The sequence below is a fragment of the Cherax quadricarinatus genome, chromosome 53 (assembly GCF_038502225.1).
Source record: "Cherax quadricarinatus isolate ZL_2023a chromosome 53, ASM3850222v1, whole genome shotgun sequence".
Taxonomy (NCBI): Eukaryota; Metazoa; Arthropoda; class Malacostraca; order Decapoda; family Parastacidae; genus Cherax; species Cherax quadricarinatus.
In genome coordinates this window covers 21788695-21811482 of record NC_091344.1, presented here as the reverse complement: position 1 = coordinate 21811482, position 22788 = coordinate 21788695, and the positions used below count along the sequence as shown (strand labels likewise).

The following is a 22788-nucleotide window of genomic DNA, read 5'->3' as shown; positions in this document are numbered from 1 at the left end:
AAATATATTCACTGCTCACTATAAGCTAAGTACAAAAATATTTTAAGGTGAGTAATGTGTGAACTGTGTATGCATTATTTAAGCCTTGCTCTATTGCTCACTTAACATATGATTGTGTAAACATGTTATCAGGCTTTTATTTGCATTTTAAAGTGAGAAAAGGGATGTTTCACTTCACAGCAATAGCCTGGATCCTAACCTACTGTATAAGTGGGGCCCTCCTGTATACAACACCTGGGCCTGATTTCTTAGTCTCTCTTCTCCTTCGCTCAAGAAAGACATTAAAAAGTTTTAAGGCATCAACCCCTCAAAGGAGGTTCCTTAATGCCAGTGAGGGGCTCTTGATCTGAGGAACTGGACTGGTCTTCCCCTTCCTTGGACCAAATCTGAATGCCTCCCATTTACCCAGGAGCTGTATGACCCCTACAGGTTTAGTGTTCCCCCTTTGAATGTAACAATAAAAATATGACATTGAAAAACTATCAATTAAATTCAGTCTACAGTACCATTAAACAGTGATATTAAGTTATTTACTGTTTATAAATTAGGCTTATAGATATAGGCCAGAAGTTATTGTTACCTGTTAGGTTATTGTGCGAATTTCCATATATACGTAGCCACAGCTTCAATGCACAAGCCATTATTACAGTATTACCAATACACAAATAACTCACACAAAGGAGAGAGGAGCTTATGACAACATTTTGGTCATCCTTTAGCTCATCCTTTAGGCAGCACAACTTTTATTATTACAGCAATCAAAACTAAGTGCTAAACCCACAAGGGTTATACAGCACTGAAGTGTAACTTCTAAATTTTATAGAAATATTAAATTCCTGAACTGCATTTTGTTTAAAAGTAATTAATAAATTACCATAGCTTTTTATGACATGGGTTGCAGTAGTTGACGTTGTTCTCCACTGTATTACAACAGATAACATTATCAAGTACAAATTAAGAATCCAACTCAGATTCCTAAGCTTAATACATAAAAGACCAACACCACCTCGCAGGTAAATAATATAAAAAAAATATGGTGTTATTTTACTGTAATCTTTACAGTTTTGACTCAAAATTAGGGTAAATCAGATATTGATTTCCAATCAAAGAAAGTTGCACCTTTTAAATGAATGTGTATTAGGCATCAAAAGGAAGTATTTTTTTTTCAAGAGAAGTTTAACCAGAATCAAAAACCAACACATTCATAAGGTATCATCATACTTGCTTTGTTAAACTCATGCTGGAGAGAAAAACATCACAGAACACTTATTTGTCATAGACTACAGGTTTCAGTGAAACATTTTTCAAAATTGAGGTTTGCCTGTCTGTATGCATATATTGAAATTTAAAAAAAAAAATCAAAGTTCCAGATCAATAAATGCGTAGAGAGTTCTTTTGTGAAATTCTTAAAAAACAACGGTTATACAGAGTATAGCCAGCTGGGTCACTAGGGTGATATTTCATCATTGCATCATTTGTTCATCCATAACTTTAGCAACCCACTCAGGATGTGCTGCGTTGATTTTCTCAATGATTTCATTCACCTGAAAACAGAGAGACTGAATCTGTTTGTCCCACTGTGGAAGAACATCACGAGCCTCAAAGTTCAGAATTCCATCAATCTGGAAGAAAAAATAATAAAGATTAAAGAAAGAATTCATGGGATATTATTTTTCGTTGGTAAAATCTGCCACCAAAGCTGACAGGTCCTACTTCTGTTTACCAATGGTAAATTAAATACACATCCAGAAATGTCTCATGAATGCTTACCAGTATCTATCTTCCTACACAATGCAACAAGAATAGTAAAATATAGGAAAATTAAGACAAGATAAATAAAGCATTGCCTGTTCCAGCAAAAAGGGAAGTACTGTAGTAGAAATTGAGCTCATACAAGAATTTCTTTTTTCATCTAACAAGAATGCCATGTATCTATATTCCTCAAACAAGACTGTAAGCTCAAAGAGTCAAAGATTTGCCACTACACGGATTTTTGAGATTAGATGTCTGAGCTATAAGGACAGAAATATTCTGATGACACATGATCACAACATACAGTATACCAAATGTAGACAACTTGGCTTATGAGAAGACTATCCATAAGGGGTGGAACCCAGACAAAGAGACTTAACTTGAAAAATGTATATGTATCAATGGTAATATAGAATAATCCAAAGGGATATAAGAAGGAATCCTTCAACATTACTGTGATGAACAAGTGACAAGATAATGACAGAAGTTATTTATAAATTCAAATGTAAATGCATGAGAGCCCAAGGGAGTGGGAATGCATCACGTCAGGTGAGGTCCAAGAACTGGAGCTAAGCCAAGAGAATGTGAGAACATGGAAGCCTTATCTTGTTTCCCTTTACTGCAATTACTTGGATATAGAACAAATAGGCCAAGGAGAAGCCTCCCTGAAATCAAACATGTGTAACTTTTCATCCTTAATACTAAAATACAATTCTCATATATTTCAGTTAGGAAAACACTGCAAGGTATACTGCCTCATTTACCTGGTCAATATAACCATTCATTCGTCCCTCTGTGATCATCTGACTGGCTATTTTTTCTGCCTTGGCTGGTGAGATTTGAAGTAGAGCGCCCAACTCGGGGAATGTAATATTGTTATAAAGTTTGCTGGCAGCCAGCAAATTATGCTCTGTGACTGCTCTGTCCAAGATAGTAGAGCCTGGAACATTAACATAACTTCAATGTTGTTTCTTATAAAGAACTAAGAGCATTTTATTAAACAGTTCATTTCTATTTAATGACATTATATCCAAAGCCAATTAAAAAAATTTACAAAGATAGTGTCAAAACTCAAAAGTTCAGTACTAAATACACAATGAATTTACTAAGCACAAAAAAAAGAACACTCATTGAAATACAACACACACCAGTAAGACAAGCTTTACAAATACAATACTTGCCATCAGATGTGGTAGCTTGTTGATGAGGCTGCAGCATTTTCTGAAACTCGGTAAGTTCATTATGACGGATGATACGGTCAAGGTGCATTTTCTCTAGAATGTGATAACACGGCAACTTTTGACATCGCTCATCTTTAAACAATGTTCCAAGCATTCTTGATCGTTGCTGACCTATTTAACAAAATTATATGCAGATAATTAAAAATCTTGGTGACAGTTACACTTACGCAATTTTGCTCTAAATTTATGATTAAACTGGTGAGGTATAAACTTACTAGACTAGGAGTAAAATTTGTATTAGACATAATAAACATTTATAATAATTACATGTAAAATATATAAAAATGAAATCAAATATTACATAAAATTGAAGATATGTTCTTTGCAATGTTTTGAAGCTACTGATTTTTTTTTTATCCTTCAGTTAGGTTCAAAATTTTTGGGTACTTTGATTTGCATGGGGTGTATACTCACACTGAGTCATTCACATGGAATGTCATAAGAGTGATGTTTGTCTAGTGCTATGCCTATACAATCTCTCAAACAATTGTTCTAGCTCTGGGTTGATACATTAGTTGTAATGAGTGTTCTCTATGCATGTAATACGCACAACATTTGTCACAACTCTGTCATATACAGTATTCAAAGAAACTAAATTTGACCTGACACTGAGATAATCTTATACTACACTGTCTGCAATTATGAATTTTTTTGTAAAATAAATCTATATATTACCAATATAGAGCATAGGCAATGGGGTCGAAGAGGTATGGAGTAGGTTTAAAAATGTAATGTTAGAGTATTCAGCAGAAGTTTGTGGTTACAGGAAAGTGGGTGCGGGAGGGAAGAGGAGCGATTGGTGGAATGATGATGTAAAGAGAGTAGTAAGGGAGAAAAAGTTAGCATATGAGAAGTTTTTACAAAGTAGAAGTGATGCAAGGAGGGAAGAGTATATGGAGAAAAAGAGAGAGGTTAAGAGAGTGGTGAAGCAATGTAAAAAGAGAGCAAATGAGAGACTGGGCGAGATGTTATCAACAAATTTTGTTGAAAATAAGAAAAAGTTTTGGAGTGAGATTAACAAGTTAAGGAAGCCTAGAGAACAAATGGATTTGTCAGTTAAAAATAGGAGAGGAGAGTTATTAAATGGAGAGTTAGAGGTATTGGGAAGATGGAGGGAATATTTTGAGGAATTGTTAAATGTTGACGAAGATAGGGAAGCTGTGATTTCGTGTATAGGGCAAGGAGGAATAACATCTTGTAGGAGTGAGGAAGAGCCAGTTGTGAGTGTGGGGGAAGTTCGTGAGGCAGTAGGTAAAATGAAAGGGGGTAAGGCAGCCGGGATTGATGGGATAAAGATAGAAATGTTAAAAGCAGGTGGGGATATAGTTTTGGAGTGGTTGGTGCAATTATTTAATAAATGTATGGATGAGGGTAAGGTACCTAGGGATTGGCAGAGAGCATGCATAGTTCCTTTGTATAAAGGCAAAGGGGACAAAAGAGAGTGCAAAAATTATAGGGGGATAAGTCTGTTGAGTATACCTGGTAAAGTGTATGGTAGAGTTATTATTGAAAGAATTAAGAGTAAGACGGAGAATAGGATAGCAGATGAACAAGGAGGCTTTAGGAAAGGTAGGGGGTGTGTGGACCAGGTGTTTACAGTGAAACATGTAAGTGAACGGTATTTAGATAAGGCTAAAGAGGTCTTTGTGGCATTTATGGATTTGGAAAAGGCGTATGACAGGGTGGATAGGGGGGCAATGTGGCAGATGTTGCAGGTGTATGGTATAGGAGGTAGGTTACTGAAAGCAGTGAAGAGTTTTTATGAGGATAGTGAGGCTCAAGTTAGAGTATGTAAGAAAGAGGGAAATTATTTCCCAGTAAAAGTAGGCCTTAGACAAGGATGTGTGATGTCACCGTGGTTGTTTAATATATTTATAGATGGGGTTGTAAGAGAAGTAAATGCGAGGGTCTTGGCAAGAGGCATGGAGTTAAAAGATAAAGAATCACACATAAAGTGGGAGTTGTCACAGTTGCTCTTTGCTGATGACACTGTGCTCTTGGGAGATTCTGAAGAGAAGTTGCAGAGATTGGTGGATGAATTTGGTAGGGTATGTAAAAGAAGAAAATTAAAAGTGAATACAGGAAATAGTAAGGTTATGAGGAAAACAAAAAGATTAGGTGATGAAAGATTGGATATCAGATTGGAGGGAGAGAGTATGGAGGAGGTGAATGTATTCAGATATTTGGGAGTGGACGTGTCAGCGGATGGGTCTATGAAAGATGAGGTGAATCATAGAATTGATGAGGGGAAAAGGGTGAGTGGTGCACTTAGGAGTCTGTGGAGACAAAGAACTTTGTCCTTGGAGGCAAAGAGGAGAATGTATGAGAGTATAGTTTTACCAACGCTCCTATATGGGTGTGAAGCATGGGTGATGAATGTTCAGCGAGGAGAAGGCTTGAGGCAGTGGAGACGTCATGTCTGAGGGCAATGTGTAGTGTGAATATAATGCAGAGAATTCGTAGTTTGGAAGTTAGGAGGAGGTGCGGGATTACCAAAACTGTTGTCCAGAGGGCTGAGGAAGGGTTGCTGAGGTGGTTCGGACATGTAGAGAGAATGGAGCGAAACAGAGTGACTTAAAGAGTGTATCAGTCTGTAGTGGAAGGAAGGTGGGGTAGGGGTTGGCCTAGGAAAGGTTGGAGGGAGGGGGTAAAGCAGGTTTTGTGTGCAAGGGGCTTGGATTTCCAGCAGGCATGCGTGAGCGTGTTTGATAGGAGTGAATGGAGACAAATGGTTTTTAATACTTGACGTGCTGTTGGAGTGTGAGCAAAGTAACATTTATGAAGGGGTTCAGGGAAACCGGCAGGCCAGACTTGAGTCCTGGAGATGGGAAGTACAGTGCCTGCACTCTGAAGGAGGGGTGTTAATGTTGCAGTTTAAAAACTGTAGTGTAAAGCACTCTTCTGGCAAGACAGTGATGGAGTGAATGATGGTGAAAGTTTTTCTTTTTCGGGCCACCCTGCCTTGGTGGGAATCGGCCAGTGTGATAATAAAATAAAATAAATAAATATTACCAAGATCATGATCAATATGTGTTATGAACCAGATCAATAACAGGTACTAATTAAGGCTAGTTTGTAAATGCCTAATGAAATTTATGAGCATTGTACAACAACAAGAAAGTTAATTATTATGTACCATATACCTCTTACTTGTACATAAAAAAAAAAAAGATCCAGGAAGAAAAAAAGCGGAATAGACGGTAGATAGTCATAGGTTTCAATATTTGCTTAGAACTAAGCAAAACTAAGGAATGCAAGATGATGTGTTGTAAGTTTGGAAAAACAAGTTATTGAAAGATGGTTCAATAATGAATGACTATAGACAAACAAGTAGCTAAATATATCTTTACCTGCAGATGCTAACACTGTGCAAATCAATGCCTTTTTTAAAGCTTCCATTCTCTCATCCTCATGAATGATTGGCCGATAGGAGAGTTCATTATATCGCTGAGCTGCTTCTATAAACTTGCGACGATAATCTAAAACCCTTGCATAGCATACCTTGTAGTAAATCTGAAGTTGCTCATTCTTTGAGTCTGCCTGTAAATAGTTACATCAGATATTTTAAATAAAGAATTTATGATAAAAACACAATAATCATTTCTTATTAACAAAAAATTAAATACTGTACTGGATTTACAGGTAAACAACCCTTGTATGTACAATCAGTCCAGCCTTAAACTGTATATGTCAAACTATTATTGGCACAAAATGAAACTGGATTACTGTCTCAGCCAAGTATCAGATCAGCCAGGCTGTGATGGGCATGTAGACCTATGGGCTACAAGCCACAACAGCCTGGCTGGCCAAGCAAGCAACATGGAATCCTGGCTTCAGGCCGAGTTGCAAGGGTCAAAGAGCCCTCAAACACAATCACAGATATGTACTAAGTTGATCTCAAATGATTTTTCCTATAAAACAAACTAATACAAGGCTTTCTGGGCTAATTATCAAATGTATTTATCCAAAACTCAGTCAAGAATTTGTGTCATATACAGTATTTTCTGGCATATAAGGCACACGAGTGTCAGCTGTTTGTTGGCATGATGTTCCCAAGCAGATGAAATGTAACGTTAGTAAACAACTGATAAAGCATAATCCAAAGCCTACCCTTGACCATACCTTGAGTATATAACGCACAGGGTGATTTTCCAAGACTTTTTTGGGGGAAAAAAAAAGCACGCCTTATATGCCAGAAAATACGGTAAGCCAAAACTTTTGGGGGAAGCATTCTATACAATTGCCAAGCTTCAAGTAATGTAAAGGTTTTTTAGTAATGATAATCTTTTAACAGAAATGAGATCAAATAAAGTACAAAAGTTTCTGAGCACCACAAAAATGTCAACCCTATCTGTCTCTCATTAAATTATTTATTTACTTTTTTAAGAACAGTATGTTAATCATTAAAACTGAAAAAGAGAAAAGTGACTGTCCAATAACACATTTTAAGTAAATAAAAATAAAATATTTAAAAGTAAAATTACATGTCTGAAATGCATTTCCCTATTTGTAAACATGTCTGCTCAACAAAAATTAATTTGTATTACCATCCTGTACAATTCATCCCTTGAGTAATGCCAAGGAGCCTGGGATATCTACTCTCTGTTACACAAAGAAAAGTTAAAGCTACACAGGAAGAAAATATAGTTCTGTATGGTAAACAGTGGCAGCTCGTCCATAGGAGCTGCAGAGCTGCAGTTTCCCCCAGATGCTCACTGCCAGAAGTATGATTTCATCAACCTTATTCTAAAATAATAATTTTGATCTGACAAATATATTACAGGAAAAATCTGTTGTATATTGTTTTCAATGTATTTCTAAGCAAATTTTTTATTTTTTGTTGAAACGAGATAAAAAATGATTAAAAATAGAAGTCTGATGTGGTACAATAGTACATATAGGTATTACTGGCGTCACAAGCCGCCACTGATGGTAAAGCAAAGTATATAAACATTATTCTACAACAGACCTCTCATACACGTGCCATGCAGTACACAGTGCCATATCACAGACCTGTAAGATACTAGCACGATTAATATACGCTTCTCCTTGCACTGGATCATCATCCTCCAGGTATAATCGAGCAATTTTGAGGTAAGTCTCCAATTTATAGTCCACACTATACTGCCTGGAAAATAAGAAATATGAAAAAAATACAAGAGCAATTCAATTTATAGCTTTATAATTGTAAGTGCCATGTCTATTTATAAGGAGGAAAGGATTCTGCACCTAAGGCAGAAAGCTTTAACAAACACATTTTAATTAATGCATATGTTTGTCTAAACTGCAATACTGTAGGTGAATTCTGGCTTTATATTAACAAAGTGCCTTTGTGAGTAAAAGACATATGTGCAATGATCAAGATATTTATAGGTAGTAGGTTGGTAGACAGCAACCACCCAGGGAAGTACTACCGTCCTGCCAGATGACTGTGAAACAGAAACCTGTAACTGTTTTGCATGATGGTAGGATTGCTGGTTTCTTTTTCTGTCTCATAAACATGCTAGATAACAGGGATATCTTGCTACTCCTACTTACACTTTGGTCACACTTCACAGACACGCACATGCATATATATATATATACATACATCTAGGTTTTTCTCCTTTTTCTAAATAGCTCTTGTTCCTCTTTATTTCTTCTATTATCCATGGGGAAGTGGAAAAGAATCTTTCCTCCGTAAGCCATGCGTGTCGTATGAGGCGACTAAAATGCCGGGAGCAATGGGCTAGTAACCCCTTCTCCTGTAGACATTTACTAAAAAAGAGAAGAAGAAAAACTTTATAAAACTGGGATGCTTAAATGTGCGTGGATGTAGTGCGAATGACAAGAAACAGATGATTGCTGATGTTATGAATGAAAATAAGTTGGATGTCCTGGCCCTAAGCGAAACAAAGCTGAAGGGGGTAGGGGAGTTTCGGTGGGGGGAAATAAATGGGATTAAATCTGGAGTATCTGAGAGAGTTAGAGCAAAGGAAGGGGTAGCAGTAATGTTGAATGATCAGTTATGGAAGGAGAAAAGAGAATATGAATGTGTAAATTCAAGAATTATGTGGATTAAAGTAAAGGTTGGATGCGAGAAGTGGGTCATAATAAGCGTGTATGCACCTGGAGAAGAGAGGAATGCAGAGGAGAGAGAGAGATTTTGGGAGATGTTAAGTGAATGTATAGGAGCTTTTGAACCAAGTGAGAGAGTAATTGTGGTAGGGGATCTGAATGCTAAAGTAGGAGAAACTTTTAGAGAGGGTGTGGTAGGTAAGTTTGGGGTGCCAGGCGTAAATGATAATGGGAGCCCTTTGATTGAACTTTGTATAGAAAGGGGTTTAGTTATAGGTAATACATATTTTAAGAAAAAGAGGATAAATAAGTATACAAGATATGATGTAGGGCGAAATGACAGTAGTTTGTTGGATTATGTATTGGTAGATAAAAGACTGTTGAGTAGACTTCAGGATGTACATGTTTATAGAGGGGCCACAGATATATCAGATCACTTTCTAGTTGTAGCTACACTGAGAGTAAAAGGTAGATGGGATACAAGGAGAATAGAAGCATCAGGGAAGAGAGAGGTGAAGGTTTATAAACTAAAAGAGGAGGCAGTTAGGGTAAGATATAAACAGCTATTGGAGGATAGATGGGCTAACGAGAGCATAGGCAATGGAGTCGAGGAGGTATGGGGTAGGTTTAAAAATGTAGTGTTAGAGTGTTCAGCAGAAGTTTGTGGTTACAGGAAAGTGGGTGCGGGAGGGAAGAGGAGCGATTGGTGGAATGATGATGTGAAGAGAGAAAAAGTTAGGGAAGAAAAAGGGAGAAAAAGTTAGCATATGAGAAGTTTTTACAAAGTAGAAGTGATGCAAGGAGGGAAGAGTATATGGAGAAAAAGAGAGAGGTTAAGAGAGTGGTGAAGCAATGTAAAAAGAGAGCAAATGAGAGACTGGGCGAGATGTTATCAACAAATTTTGTTGAAAATAAGAAAAAGTTTTGGAGTGAGATTAACAAGTTAAGAAAGCCTAGAGAACAAATGGATTTGTCAGTTAAAAATAGGAGAGGAGAGTTATTAAATGGAGAGTTAGAGGTATTGGGAAGATGGAGGGAATATTTTGAGGAATTGTTAAATGTTGATGAAGATAGGGAAGCTGTGATTTCATGTATAGGGCAAGGAGGAACAACATCTTGTAGGAGTGAGGAAGAGCCAGTTGTGAGTGTGGGGGAAGTTCGTGAGGCAGTAGGTAAAATGAAAGGGGGTAAGGCAGCCGGGATTGATGGGATAAAGATAGAAATGTTAAAAGCAGGTGGGGATATAGTTTTGGAGTGGTTGGTGCAATTATTTAATAAATGTATGGAAGAGGGTAAGGTACCTAGGGATTGGCAGAGAGCATGCATAGTTCCTTTGTATAAAGGCAAAGGGGATAAAAGAGAGTGCAAAAATTATAGGGGGATAAGTCTGTTGAGTATACCTGGCAAAGTGTATGGTAGAGTTATTATTGAAAGAATTAAGAGTAGGACGGAGAATAGGATAGCAGATGAACAAGGAGGCTTTAGGAAAGGTAGGAGGTGTGTGGACCAGGTGTTTACAGTGAAACATATAAGTGAACAGTATTTAGATAAGGCTAAAGAGGTCTTTGTGGCATTTATGGATTTGGAAAAAGCGTATGACAGGGTGGATAGGGGGGCAAAGTGGCAGATGTTGCAGGTGTATGGTGTAGGAGGTAGGTTACTGAAAGCAGTGAAGAGTTTTTACGAGGATAGTGAGGCTCAAGTTAGAGTATGTAGGAAAGAGGGAAATTATTTCCCAGTAAAAGTATGCCTTAGACAAGGATGTGTGATGTCACCGTGGTTGTTTAATATATTTATAGATGGGGTTGTAAGAGAAGTAAATGCGAGGGTCTTGGCAAGAGGCGTGGAGTTAAAAGATAAAGAATCACACATAAAGTGGGAGTTGTCACAGTTGCTCTTTGCTAATGACACTGTGCTCTTGGGAGATTCTGAAGAGAAGTTGCAGAGATTGGTGGATGAATTTGGTAGGGTGTGCAAAAGAAGAAAATTGAAAGTGAATACAGGAAAGAGTAAGGTTATGAGGATAACAAAAAGATTAGGTGATGAAAGATTGGATATCAGATTGGAGGGAGAGAGTATGGAGGAGGTGAATGTATTCAGATATTTGGGAGTGGACGTGTCAGCGGATGGGTCTATGAAAGATGAGGTGAATCATAGAATTGATGAGGGGAAAAGGGTGAGTGGTGCACATAGGAGTCTGTGGAGACAAAGAACTTTGTCCTTGGAGGCAAAGAGAGGAATGTATGAGAGTATAGTTTTACCAATGCTCTTATATGGGTGTGAAGCATGGGTGATGAATGTTGCAGCGAGGAGAAGGCTGGAGGCAGTGGAGATGTCATGTCTGAAAGCAATGTGTGGTGTGAATATAATGCAGAGAATTCGTAGTTTGGAAGTTAGGAGGAGGTGCGGGATTACCAAAACTGTTGTCCAGAGGGCTGAGGAAGGGTTGTTGAGGTGGTTCGGACATGTGGAGAGAATGGAGCGAAACAGAATAACTTCAAGAGTGTATCAGTCTGTAGTGGAAGGAAGGCGGGGTAGGGGTCGGCCTAGGAAAGGTTGGAGGGAGGGGGTAAAGGAGGTTTTGTGTGCGAGGGGCTTGGACTTCCAGCAGGCATGCGTGAGCGTGTTTGATAGGAGTGAATGGAGACAAATGGTTTTTAATACTTGACGTGCTGTTGGAGTGTGAGCAAAGTAACATTTATGAAGGGGTTCAGGGAAACCGGCAGGCCGGACTTGAGTCCTGGAGATGGGAAGTACAGTGCCTGCACTCTGAAGGAGGGGTGTTAATGTTGCAGTTTAAAAACTGAAGTGTAAAGCACTCTTCTGGCAAGACAGTGATATAGTGAATGATGGTGAAAGTTTTTCTTTTTCGGGCCACCCTGCCTTGGTGGGAATCGGCCAGTGTGATAAAAAAAAAAAAAAAAAAAAATCAAGATATTTAATAAATGCTGTACACAAATAACCCACATATAGGAGAAAGAAACTTATGACTATGTTTCAGTCCAACTTGGACCAAAACATTGTCCTAAGTTTCTTTCTTCAATAAGCAGGTTGTGTATTGCTCCAGTCATGATATTGTGCCTTTTTATTCTTTAATAAATTCCTTGAACAGTTCTTACTTTCTTTTACCTACAATTTCTCAGTACCACTGACCACTCTCACCATGTGCCTCATGTAATAAAAACAATGAACTGTGAAAATCTTACACAAGTTAATAAGAGTATTTTCAAAGATCTCAGCATATTACCATGGAGGTTAAGTAGTTCAGCAGTTCAAGGACCAATAACAAACTTATGAAGATAATGCAATTCATAAAATAAGTGCAGTTCTACAGAAGTAGGCTAAAGAATAGTGAAAATTCAAGAAATTACATTTGGGGTATTAATAAAGAGTAACACAGCATTGATAAAATAAGATCATTTTTTTTTCAACAAATAGGCCCTATCCCACCGAGGTAGGGTGACCTAAAAAGAAAAAGAAAAGTTTATCTTTTTAAAATTAGTAATGTATACAGGAGCAGGGGTTACTAGCCTCTCACTCCCATAAGAAGCTAATAGGTAAATAAAATGCTGCAGTTATATTTAGGTGATGGTTCCAGAAAGCAGAGGAAGACTGATGTATGTGCATTATTATAATATTTATGTGACTGAATTCATTGACCAACTAATCATTTACAAAACTGAATTACATTTGTACTCTGAAAATAGTTCATTCCTGGTAGTACTTTGTAAAATTATCATTATTTTTGAGAGGTCATACAGTGCCCAGAAAAGGAATTCCAGTTTTAGCCAAGGAAATGGAGATTAGCTCCAATTCCTTGGATCATGAACCCTTAACTGGCCTTAAAGTATCTTCCCTTTCCCTTCAAGGAGCATTACTACAGGAACTTGCTAAGCTAACAGACTGTTGAGGCTTCCTTAAAACCACTATGTACATTGGTAGTCTTTTGACTACAACCTGCAGGATGAGTGCAGGACTGCATTTTATAGATGCCATGAATGACTGCAATTCCAACACAAATATAACAATGGATTAATTTAAAATAGTTTTAGTCATAAAGATAAAAAAACTAAAGAGACTTTATAAATTTAACAATATATGACAATGTAAGAATAATGCATCTGCCAGTATATTTATCAAGTAATCATGCTTGATAAGAATACTGCATGGTAGTGCATGTTTACACAGTATCTATGTACATAATTCCAAAATAAAATTTTATGTTTAACACATTTATACAAAATACTGTGGGTCATAACCATTTCAAAACGGCAGAGCTAATAATAGAAATATACAGTCATCTAAAGGTTTAATATAACCTACTTCTGTCCTGTTTCTAATGGAATCCCTGTAAGAACAGCTGCTGCATCTCTCCATGAACTCTCACGTTCATAGATATCAGCCAGATGCTGTCTGATACTTGCTACCTGCTCCTCAAAACTGATAACACGTGGCTGTACCTGAAATGACAAAAAACTTGTTATCACTGAAACTAAAAATTTCTGAGAGTATAGTACAATACAATGTTATTCAACCAACACTATTTATGTACCAGCAATGATACATAAAGATGCTAGCTCTTCTAATTGACACTATTTTCTGTGATACTATATTCATTTTTGTTTAAGTTTTCCATTTCATTTGAACAAACAATATACTGTACTCTTTAATGAATACCTTCATTTCTTAATTATTATCATTATTATTAAAACCATATAGATCATTCAAACTTTTCTATAAATTTTCACCTATGTAGGATAATAAACACCTTTGATAATTAATAAATGATACAAGAACACTCATTCTACAATACACAGTGAATTGTTACCTAACCTGCAAGCTCCATTTAAATAAATAGTACTTTTAAATGTCATGTACATTAAATCAGTTTGAATAATACTAAATATTGTATGCACAGTACTGTTTTAAAAAAAATACTTAAAATCCTCTATAACTGGTATTACATTAACTGGGTTTATAAAGCAAACTACTGAGTATGTTTTATCATTTGTTTCTGGTAAAAATTTAGTCTTGAACTTGTGTCAACATCAGTAATTTGTACTTATTTTTTGTAAAAGGCAATACTAAATACATAATATACACCAAGACCCCTGAATCTGTGGGGGATACGTTCCAAGGACCTGCCGTGGAAACCGAAACTGTGGATAGTAGCAAACCCTATATATAAGTCCTATACATATCTATTATAAAATTTAACTGATAAATTATGCACATTAAGTGGAGAATTATTACTTTTCACTGTTGGGAAGTACTTCATGGCCTCTCTTAGGCTTTGAAGAACTGAAAGTGTTTCTACTTTTGCACTTTGAGACCATTATTATGCAAAATTAAGAAGTATTTTTGGGCCACAGTAAACTTCAAATCCTACATTACTACAATATTGCCATTTATTAACTAAGCTTATAAGTAAAAATATGCAGTACAATTTTTATTTCTAGTAAGAAGAATAAAAGCTATTAAACTTTTGTTGGTGTCTGAATGTATACTTACTTTGTCAAGCGTGAAATGTGCAACTGTTTTTGCAACATTATCTGCCATCTCAACAAGCTGTGCCGAGACATCAGACAGAAGCTGTCGAGATATTACGAGACTGACTGTCTCTTTTACAACTGAAACAGATTATGTGTTAAAAGTTATTTAAGTGGACTAAGGACTATTATTAAATTCCTATAAATATATCCAGCAATCTATCGCACGGTGCAAAATATGTGCTGTACTTTCATTTAACAGCACCTAAAATTTTTCCATTAGAGGGCGTTCTCCAATATATGCTCAATTTTCCAGCTATTTTACTACGAGTCAGTAAATAAAAACAGCGATACGTACTTGCTTCAATAAATGTCTGGAGGCCTTCTGTCATGTCATCGTCATTGCCAACTTTAAGAATGGAGTCTAGGACTATACGATACCTAAATAAAAAAAAAACAGTCAATAAACACCAAATAGAAATACATAAAAAGCTGGAGTTGGTGCTGAGGGACTGATTACCTCAAACTCCTCCTCTCCTTGCACCTTCCTGCTTTGTATTGGACTGATGAAGCCAGTGTGGCGAAACGTTTCCTCAATAGTCCCATAAGTGTCTCAATCTTCAACATGTCGTTTTTTTAAAACATTTATCACATATTTCTTGATATATATATTTCAATGCAAGGTAAGCAATAGAAATAACATTGTGATCAAGGAGGTGATATGTCCCTCCAACGATGCGACGTATTTCCATCAATACCAAATATATTTCAGCTTCCTCAGTGCTTACTTATCATGGTCTTTATGAGAGCCTCCCGAGGACACCAGTGCCTGCAGCTGCTGGCGGACCTGCACACAGAAAGCCATGCTAAAACAAAGAATGACAAGACACTACCACAGTGGCAGGTATTGTGGTTGTGGTTGCTAAGGGCCACTATAGGACGAGCTGTACTGTACTCCCTGATATGGGGTTGTTAAGGGCCACTAAAGGAGGAGCTCTACTGTACTCCCTTATATGTGGTTGTTAAGGGCCACCACAGTATGAGCTGTACTGTACTCCCTTGTATGTGGTTGCAGGGGTCGATAAGATAAGATAAGATTTCGTTCGGATTTTTAACCCCGGAGGGTTAGCCACCCAGGATAACCCAAGAAAGTCAGTGCGTCATCGAGGACTGTCTAACTTATTTTCATTGGGGTCCTTAATCTTGTCCCCCAGGATGCGACCCACACCAGTCGACTAACACCCAGGTACCTATTTGCTGCTAGGTGAACAGGACAACAGGTGTAAGGAAACGTGTCGAAATGTTTCCACCCGCCGGGAATCGAACCCGGGCCCTCCGTGTGTGAAGCGGGAGCTTTAGCCACCAGGCCACCGGGTCGAGGCAGGTATGCATAATATAGTAATAAGATAAGATTTCGTTCGGATTTTTAACCCCGGAGGGTTATCCACCCAGGATAACCCAAGGAAGTCAGTGCGTCATCGAGGACTGTCTAACTTATTTCCATTGGGGTCCTTAATCTTGTCCCCCAGGATGCGACCCACACCAGTCGACTAACACCCAGGTACCTATTTGCTGCTAGGTGAACAGGACAATAGGTATAAGGAAACGTGTCGAAATGTTTCCACCCGCCGGGAATCGAACCCGGGCCCTCCGTGTGTGAAGCGGGAGCTTTAGCCACCACAAGAATGGTATATAATACGGACAAGATGAAATTACGACACATGTGCAACATTTGGGTATCTTTATTATAGACGTTTAGCCATCCAGTGGCTTTATCAATACAAATTCCAGGACATAATTTGAAGACAGTAGAACTATATACAGAAGATGAGGTAATGAGTCCCTCAACCTTGGAGTTGGCGTGAAGAACACCGTAGTCCTGGAGATTCTGAAGCAGAGACAAGGAACCTTTGTGGAAAATACTGTATATATTTTCCGGAAATACGGTAATTTATAGGTAAATAGATGGCCTATACTGTATTTAATAATATTTGTCATAGAAAACGGAAAACCTGTGTCTGGGCAGGAGACTCGCCATCTTGGTTTTGAATTTTGTACAAACGTTGGTGTAATGGGAAGAATTTTCGTGCTCTAGAGGTTAAAATTGGGCTGACACCTCTCAAATAGGAGGCGAAATTGTTGGACATGCATTCCTGCATAACTTGAGATATCAGACGACTGGACAAGACAGCTCTAGGAACCTCAGATAAGCTCTCTAGATTTGTGTATAATTCTGGCCAGTGTTTTCATAAATTTAGTTAGTGAGGTTTTTCTGAGTATGATACAACTTAATATCCAGTCAAATTGGTGAGTGATATTAAGATACATTTTCCTTCTGTTATGTAATTGTGTATATATATAACCATTTATTATTTTTAATATACAGTCCACAAATATTTACCAGTATTCCTGGTGTATGTATATTTCATTTAATTAATAGGTCCAGAGCAACTTGTGGTTATGACAGTGGTATGTATCGAAGGGGGACATTTTTTGCGACCTAGGTGTCCCAAATTCCTACTTGTCTATGTAACATTGATAAATAATAATTATCTTTGTTATCATTTGCTGTTATGTACACAATTAGTTACATTCAGATAAATGCAATTTTCCACAACCTTGTCGGTATTGTATACCATTCTTGTACAACCTCCTGTCAGACACTGCAACATCATGGAATCATGATTCTGAGGACATGTATATGACCTTCACGGCTACGGCAACTACCACTACAACTAACCCATTTCTTTGGGTAGGACCTACTTTCCCTGGGGAATCCCACCTACCAGTGACTGTATCCTCGTCTGCTACACGTCCCCTTTCCACCTGACGTTAATATATAAGCGCTAGGTTCCTTCACTCTGCTCCATATATAAAAAATGGCTCTACGTGACCATACTTTTTGAAGGGGTGGACCGGTAAGCCAGCGGAAGGCCTCGGTCAGATGACCAAAAGCTCCAAAGGCGGGTCATCATCTAAGACCCGCGTCAGGAAACATTTGTCCTGTTTCCTGACGAACCTGACCTAACCTAACCTCTCTGCTCCAGAACATTCATGACTACGGTGCTCTTCACGCCAGCTCTAAGGCTGAGGGACTGATTACCTCATCTTCTGGATATAGTTCTACTGTCTTCAAATTATATCCTGGAATTTGTATTGATAAAGCCACTGGATGGCGAAACGTCTACAATAAAGATACCCAGATATTGCACATGTCTTAATTTCATCAGGTATACACAGATACAGTTATATACATTATCATTATTATGAAAGCAGTGAAGAGTTTTTACGAGGATAGTGAGGCTCAAGTTAGAGTATGTAGGAAAGAGGGAAATTATTTCCCAGTAAAAGTAGGCCTTAGACAAGGATGTGTGATGTCACCGTGGTTGTTTAATATATTTATAGATGGGGTTGTAAGAGAAGTAAATGCGAGGGTCTTGACAAGAGGCGTGGAGTTAAAAGATAAAGAATCACACATAAAGTGGGAGTTGTCACAGTTGCTCTTTGCTGATGACACTGTGCTCTTGGGAGATTAGTTAGTTTAATATGTTTATTATGCACCCCATACCCATCCTGTGGGCGGTAGTCAAAAGATTCTGAAGAAAAGTTGCAGAGATTGGTGGATGAATTTGGTAGGGTGTGCAAAAGAAGAAAATTGAAAGTGAATACAAGAAAGAGTAAGGTTATGAGGATAACAAAAATATTAGGTGATGAAAGATTGGATATCAGATTGGAGGGAGAGAGTATGGAGGAGGTGAATGTATTCAGATATTTGGGAGTGGACGTGTCAGCGGATGGGTCTATGAAGGATGAGGTGAATCATAGAATTGATGAGGGGAAAAGGGTGAGTGGTGCACTTAGGAGTCTGAGGAGACAAAGAACTTTGTCCTTGGAGGCAAAGAGGGGAATGTATGAGAGTATAGTTTTACCAACGCTCTTATATGGGTGTGAAGCGTGGGTGATGAATGTTGCAGCGAGGAGAAGGCTGGAGGCAGTGGAGACGTCATGTCTGAGGGCAATGTGTGGTGTGAATATAATGCAGAGAATTCGTAGTTTGGAAGTTAGGAGGAGGTGCGGGATTACCAAAACTGTTGTCCAGAGGGCTGAGGAAGGGTTGTTGAGGTGGTTCGGACATGTAGAGAGAATGGAGCGAAACAGAATGACTTCAAGAGTGTATCAGTCTGTAGTGGAAGGAAGGCGGGGTAGGGGTCGGCCTAGGAAAGGTTGGAGGGAGGGGGTAAAGGAGGTTTTGTGTGCGAGGGGCTTGGACTTCCAGCAGGCGTGCGTGAGCGTGTTTGATAGGAGTGAATGGAGACGAATGGTTTTTAATACTTGACGTGCTGTTGGAGTGTGAGCAAAGTAACATTTATGAAGGGATTCAGGGAAACCGGCAGGCCAGACTTGAGTCCTGGAGATGGGAAGTACAGTGCCTGCACTCTGAAGGAGGAATGTTAATGTTGCAGTTTAAAAACTGTAGTGTAAAGCACCCTTCTGGCAAGACAGTGATGGAGTGAATGATGGTGAAAGTTTTTCTTTTTCGGGCCACCCTGCCTTGGTGGGAATCGGCCAGTGTGATAATAATAAAAAAATACACGAATACAGTTATATACATTATCATACATATCAACATATGGGTATAGAACCTGGGATAGCCCAAAAAAATCAGACAGTGACTTATTTCCATTGGGGTCGACCTGTCGGTATTTTATGCCGTTATCAACATTTTCAGGTCTGGTCAGGTGTTACAATATTGGCCAGACCTGGACAGACGGGAAAATGCAACATGAGGATCTGTGCACATAATTATGCGGAAAAAATATATAATTCCCTGACAGGGTGGTTGAACCTTGCAGTACATGTGTAATGAAAATGGTTTTGAAAAACCCACAAGTTGAAAACTGAGACACTTGTGCAACGTTTGGGAATCTTTATTGAGGAAACGTTTGGCCAGCCAGTGGCTTCTTCAGTCCAATACAGAAAACAGCAGTGGAAGATGAGGAGTCTGAGGTAATCAGTCCCGTAGCCTGGAGTACATCACTTTTGAGATTAAGTTTATTTAGGCACAGGTACACATAATTACAGTTATCATACATAGTTTAAATTACAAAGGATAACCCAAAAAAGTCAAAGTGACTAATTTCCAATGGGGCCATTGTATTTTCATTGGGGTCCTTGAAGGACTTAACACATCAACTCCAGGCTGAGGGACTGATTACCTCAAACTCTTCCTCATCTTCCACTGTTATTTTCTGTATTGGACTGAAGAAGCCACTGGCTGGCGAAACGTTTCTTCAATACAGATTCCTAAATGTTGCAGTACACTACTGGGTTGGTGACCGTCTTTACCTCCAAAAGCAGCACATCATTGGCGCTTTTTAGAAGCGCTAAACCTGTAGAACTCATAATGCGTCTTGGAAGTGGGAGGCGATCATATTCGATTCGAGGAATGGGAGGGGAAGGCTCCATTTCCTTGGATCACGACCCCACCAACATGAAGGGACATCCACCGCCCCACCCGTATAGGGATGCTTCCTTCAACTGAGGTTCCCCGATGCTGGCGAAGGGCTCTTGATCCAAGAAATTGGACTTGTTCTCCCCTTCCTTGCATCGAACCTGATTTCCTCCTATTCTACTGGATTTGTACGGCCCCTGCGGGTTTAGCAATTTTATAAACTTGAATTAACTTCAGTTGTACTAAGGGGAGAGAGCACAACTTTGTAGTAGCCACAGTCAAACACCTTTTGTACAACAATAAAGAAATGGAACAGACTACCTGCACATGTCAAAGCCAGTCATGGCTTGAACCAGTTCAAGAAGACAGCCAAAAGATGCCTAATGAATGTAGCGACAGAAAGGGAGGAGAATGATTTTTTTTTATTTGTTTAGCTAACACACATGCAAATATAAATAACTCATTTTACCTTATTCCTAGTATATCTCCTTTGCAATATAATAATAAGATATTATCTCCTTTATGGTATTGCAATAATAAGGTATTACAAGGACTCCCATGGAAATAAGTCACTTTGACTTTTTTTGGGTTATCCCAGGCCAGGTGGTCTGGTGGCTAAAGCTCCTGCTTCACACACGGAGGGCCCGGGTTCGATTCCCGGCGGGTGGAAACATTTCGACACGTTTCCTTACACCTGTTGTCCTGTTCACCTAGCAGCAAATAGGTACCTGGGTGTTAGTCGACTGGTGTGGGTCGCATCCTGGGGGACAAGATTAAGGACCCCAATGGAAATAAGTTAGACAGTCCTCGATGACGCACTGACTTCCTTGGGTTATCCTGGGTGGCTAACCCTCCGGGGTTAAAAATCCGAACGAAATCTTATCTTATCTTGTATGATAATCTATGTAACTATATTTGTGTATACCTGAATAAACTTACTAGCACTTTCTTCATTACATATAACAATAGTTGAAGGGATGTTAATTTCACAGCATCTTTGTATATGTCTAAAAACATCTTTAGTATTAATACTTACTCGATAGTTTATTTTAATATCAATTAAGGCTTTTCGTAATTATAAAATATAGCAATTTTAAAGCGCTCTTTTATATATTTATTATTTTTAAGAAATAAATCTTAGCTAATTTAACTTTATCTATCAAAACATAAACACTAAAACGAAAAACTATGGTAGATTTCTTACATCATATCAAGATAAATAAAAGATTGAGTAAAATATTAAAAATCTCTTTTTATTATTACTTTAAAAAAAGTATAAGCAAGTTTTATTGTCAAAACATTATACTTGAATAATTTTTAAATTTCGTAATGAAGGATCTTATGCAGGTTGCTCAGTCCCGTGACTACAAATAAATTTACTATGAAAATTTGCGGTTCCTCTCTCAGTCTTTTCTTGGAAAGAGTAAATCCTCTAAATTAGCGCGTAATGCGCTCATTGATTATATTTGGCTATAATGGGCATAACAGACGATCAAGGATAAATTAATCCTTGGCGTAAATGGCCTCGAATGTTTTTGGCGGAAGTTCACGTCTTGAATGGAGATGGCGGGACTGGAATTTAAAATGCCACATTTATGATTAACATCACTGTGATTTTCTGTAGTTTTTGTTTTCTGAGTTAGCGGCGGGGAAGACTGAGGCGTTTAAATAATTTTAGAGGTTTAAAGTTGAGCAGGGAGTATGAAGAAGGCGCGAAAATAGCGCTAGATAAGAGGGTGTTGTGGTAGATGTGGCAGATGTGGTGAGTGCGCACCAGCAAGGCACTATGGGATTGTAATGGTGGGCGCGTGAGTTTGAACTCTCTCAAAATGCCACATAATAACCCCGGTAAGTGCCGTCCCCGGAGCGTTTGGTGGGGTGGGATGCATGAGTGCCGCCGAGCTAAGGCCTAGCTGTAAAACAATCCCTCAGAGTAGTGTATTTTCCGCCTGAATTGAAGGAGAGAAGGCGAGGTAAAGGCGGCCCCCGCCCGTGTCAACACCACCTAAAATAGAGATAATCAATGAAAACAAACCTCTTAATCTACGTATTTTTAGCCTCTGGGCTTCTTGAGGAGGTACAAATGGGGATTTCAAGAAACCATTCAGCATCATCAGTGGTGGGGAGCGTGTAGGAGGGTGTGCAAGAGGCCAGGAGAGGAGAAAATAGGGATGATATGGAGGGTAGTGTAGGTGTGGGGCCGTCGGCCTAATGGGGGCGCGTCTTCCAAGTGTTGATGGAGGAGCCTGTCGAGTGTAGGCCTACTAGGCTGCCGGCCAGGGCATGGCCCTCTCTCTCTCACTCCTTATCCACCTCTTTACATGGTGAGAGCTCATATTCCAAGGGCTTCTGCCAAGTTATCCTCCCAAAATCTAATTTGGATCAAGGATAATAAGTTTTACTCTCTAGCTCTCTGTTCAGACAAAGTCGTGTACATATGTATTAAAAACTTTAATGTCAAGTAAAATCTATCTATAATTGAGTGATGGAATATATCATATAGTTATTATTGACATACGAAAGAGACATTTTATGATGACTTAACCTAGGATATTGCATCTTAAGCTGTATGACCCTTATGGGTTTAGCGCTTAGTTTTGCTTGTAATGATACAGTTAGTAAGTTTGTTCAGGTATGGGTACACACAAATACGGTCACATAAATTATCATACATATCTGCATATGTGTAGATTACCCAGCATAACCCAAAAAAGTCAGACAAGGTTAGTTACATCTCAGTTGAAACTCATGAGAATACTTCTTTCCTGGTGGTGTTTTTATGGAATTTTAAACCTTT

General features: G+C 38.5%; 2 protein-coding genes across 8 annotated transcripts in view; one reads left to right on the top strand and one right to left on the bottom strand.

The window, feature by feature from the left end:
- Positions 1–1032: 1032 nt before the first annotated feature.
- Positions 1033–21047, bottom strand: CSN4 (COP9 signalosome subunit 4). Of its 2 annotated transcripts, none has more exons than XM_053781519.2 (9): positions 15328–15523; positions 14898–14980; positions 14562–14680; positions 13374–13510; positions 8007–8121; positions 6344–6533; positions 2934–3104; positions 2517–2692; positions 1033–1622 (listed from the first exon to the last, which is right to left on the bottom strand). In XM_053781519.2, the coding sequence occupies exons 1-9, from the start codon at positions 15402–15404 to the stop codon at positions 1464–1466; spliced, it is 1227 nt and encodes a 408-aa protein (XP_053637494.1). In that variant the 5' UTR covers positions 15405–15523; the 3' UTR covers positions 1033–1463. The 2 variants fall into 2 exon arrangements, with proteins under 2 accessions (XP_053637494.1, XP_053637495.1); XM_053781520.2 differs by lacking the exon at positions 15328–15523 and adding an exon at positions 21028–21047 and having other exon boundaries at positions 1319–1622.
- Positions 21048–21733: 686 nt separating this feature from the next.
- LOC128692370 (protein lin-54 homolog) overlaps positions 21734–22788 on the top strand; it is a 78828-nt gene continuing 77773 nt past the window's right edge. For 2 of the 6 annotated variants that reach the window (XM_053781513.2, XM_053781514.2), the window contains exon 1: positions 22298–22315. In XM_053781513.2, the coding sequence (XP_053637488.1) occupies positions 22313–22315 (3 nt within the window). In that variant the 5' untranslated portion in view covers positions 22298–22312. Of the gene's footprint in view, positions 21840–21908; positions 22316–22788 lie in introns of those variants that run through there. The other 4 variants (XM_053781517.1, XM_053781518.2, XM_053781515.2 and 1 more) reach the window with 4 other exon arrangements.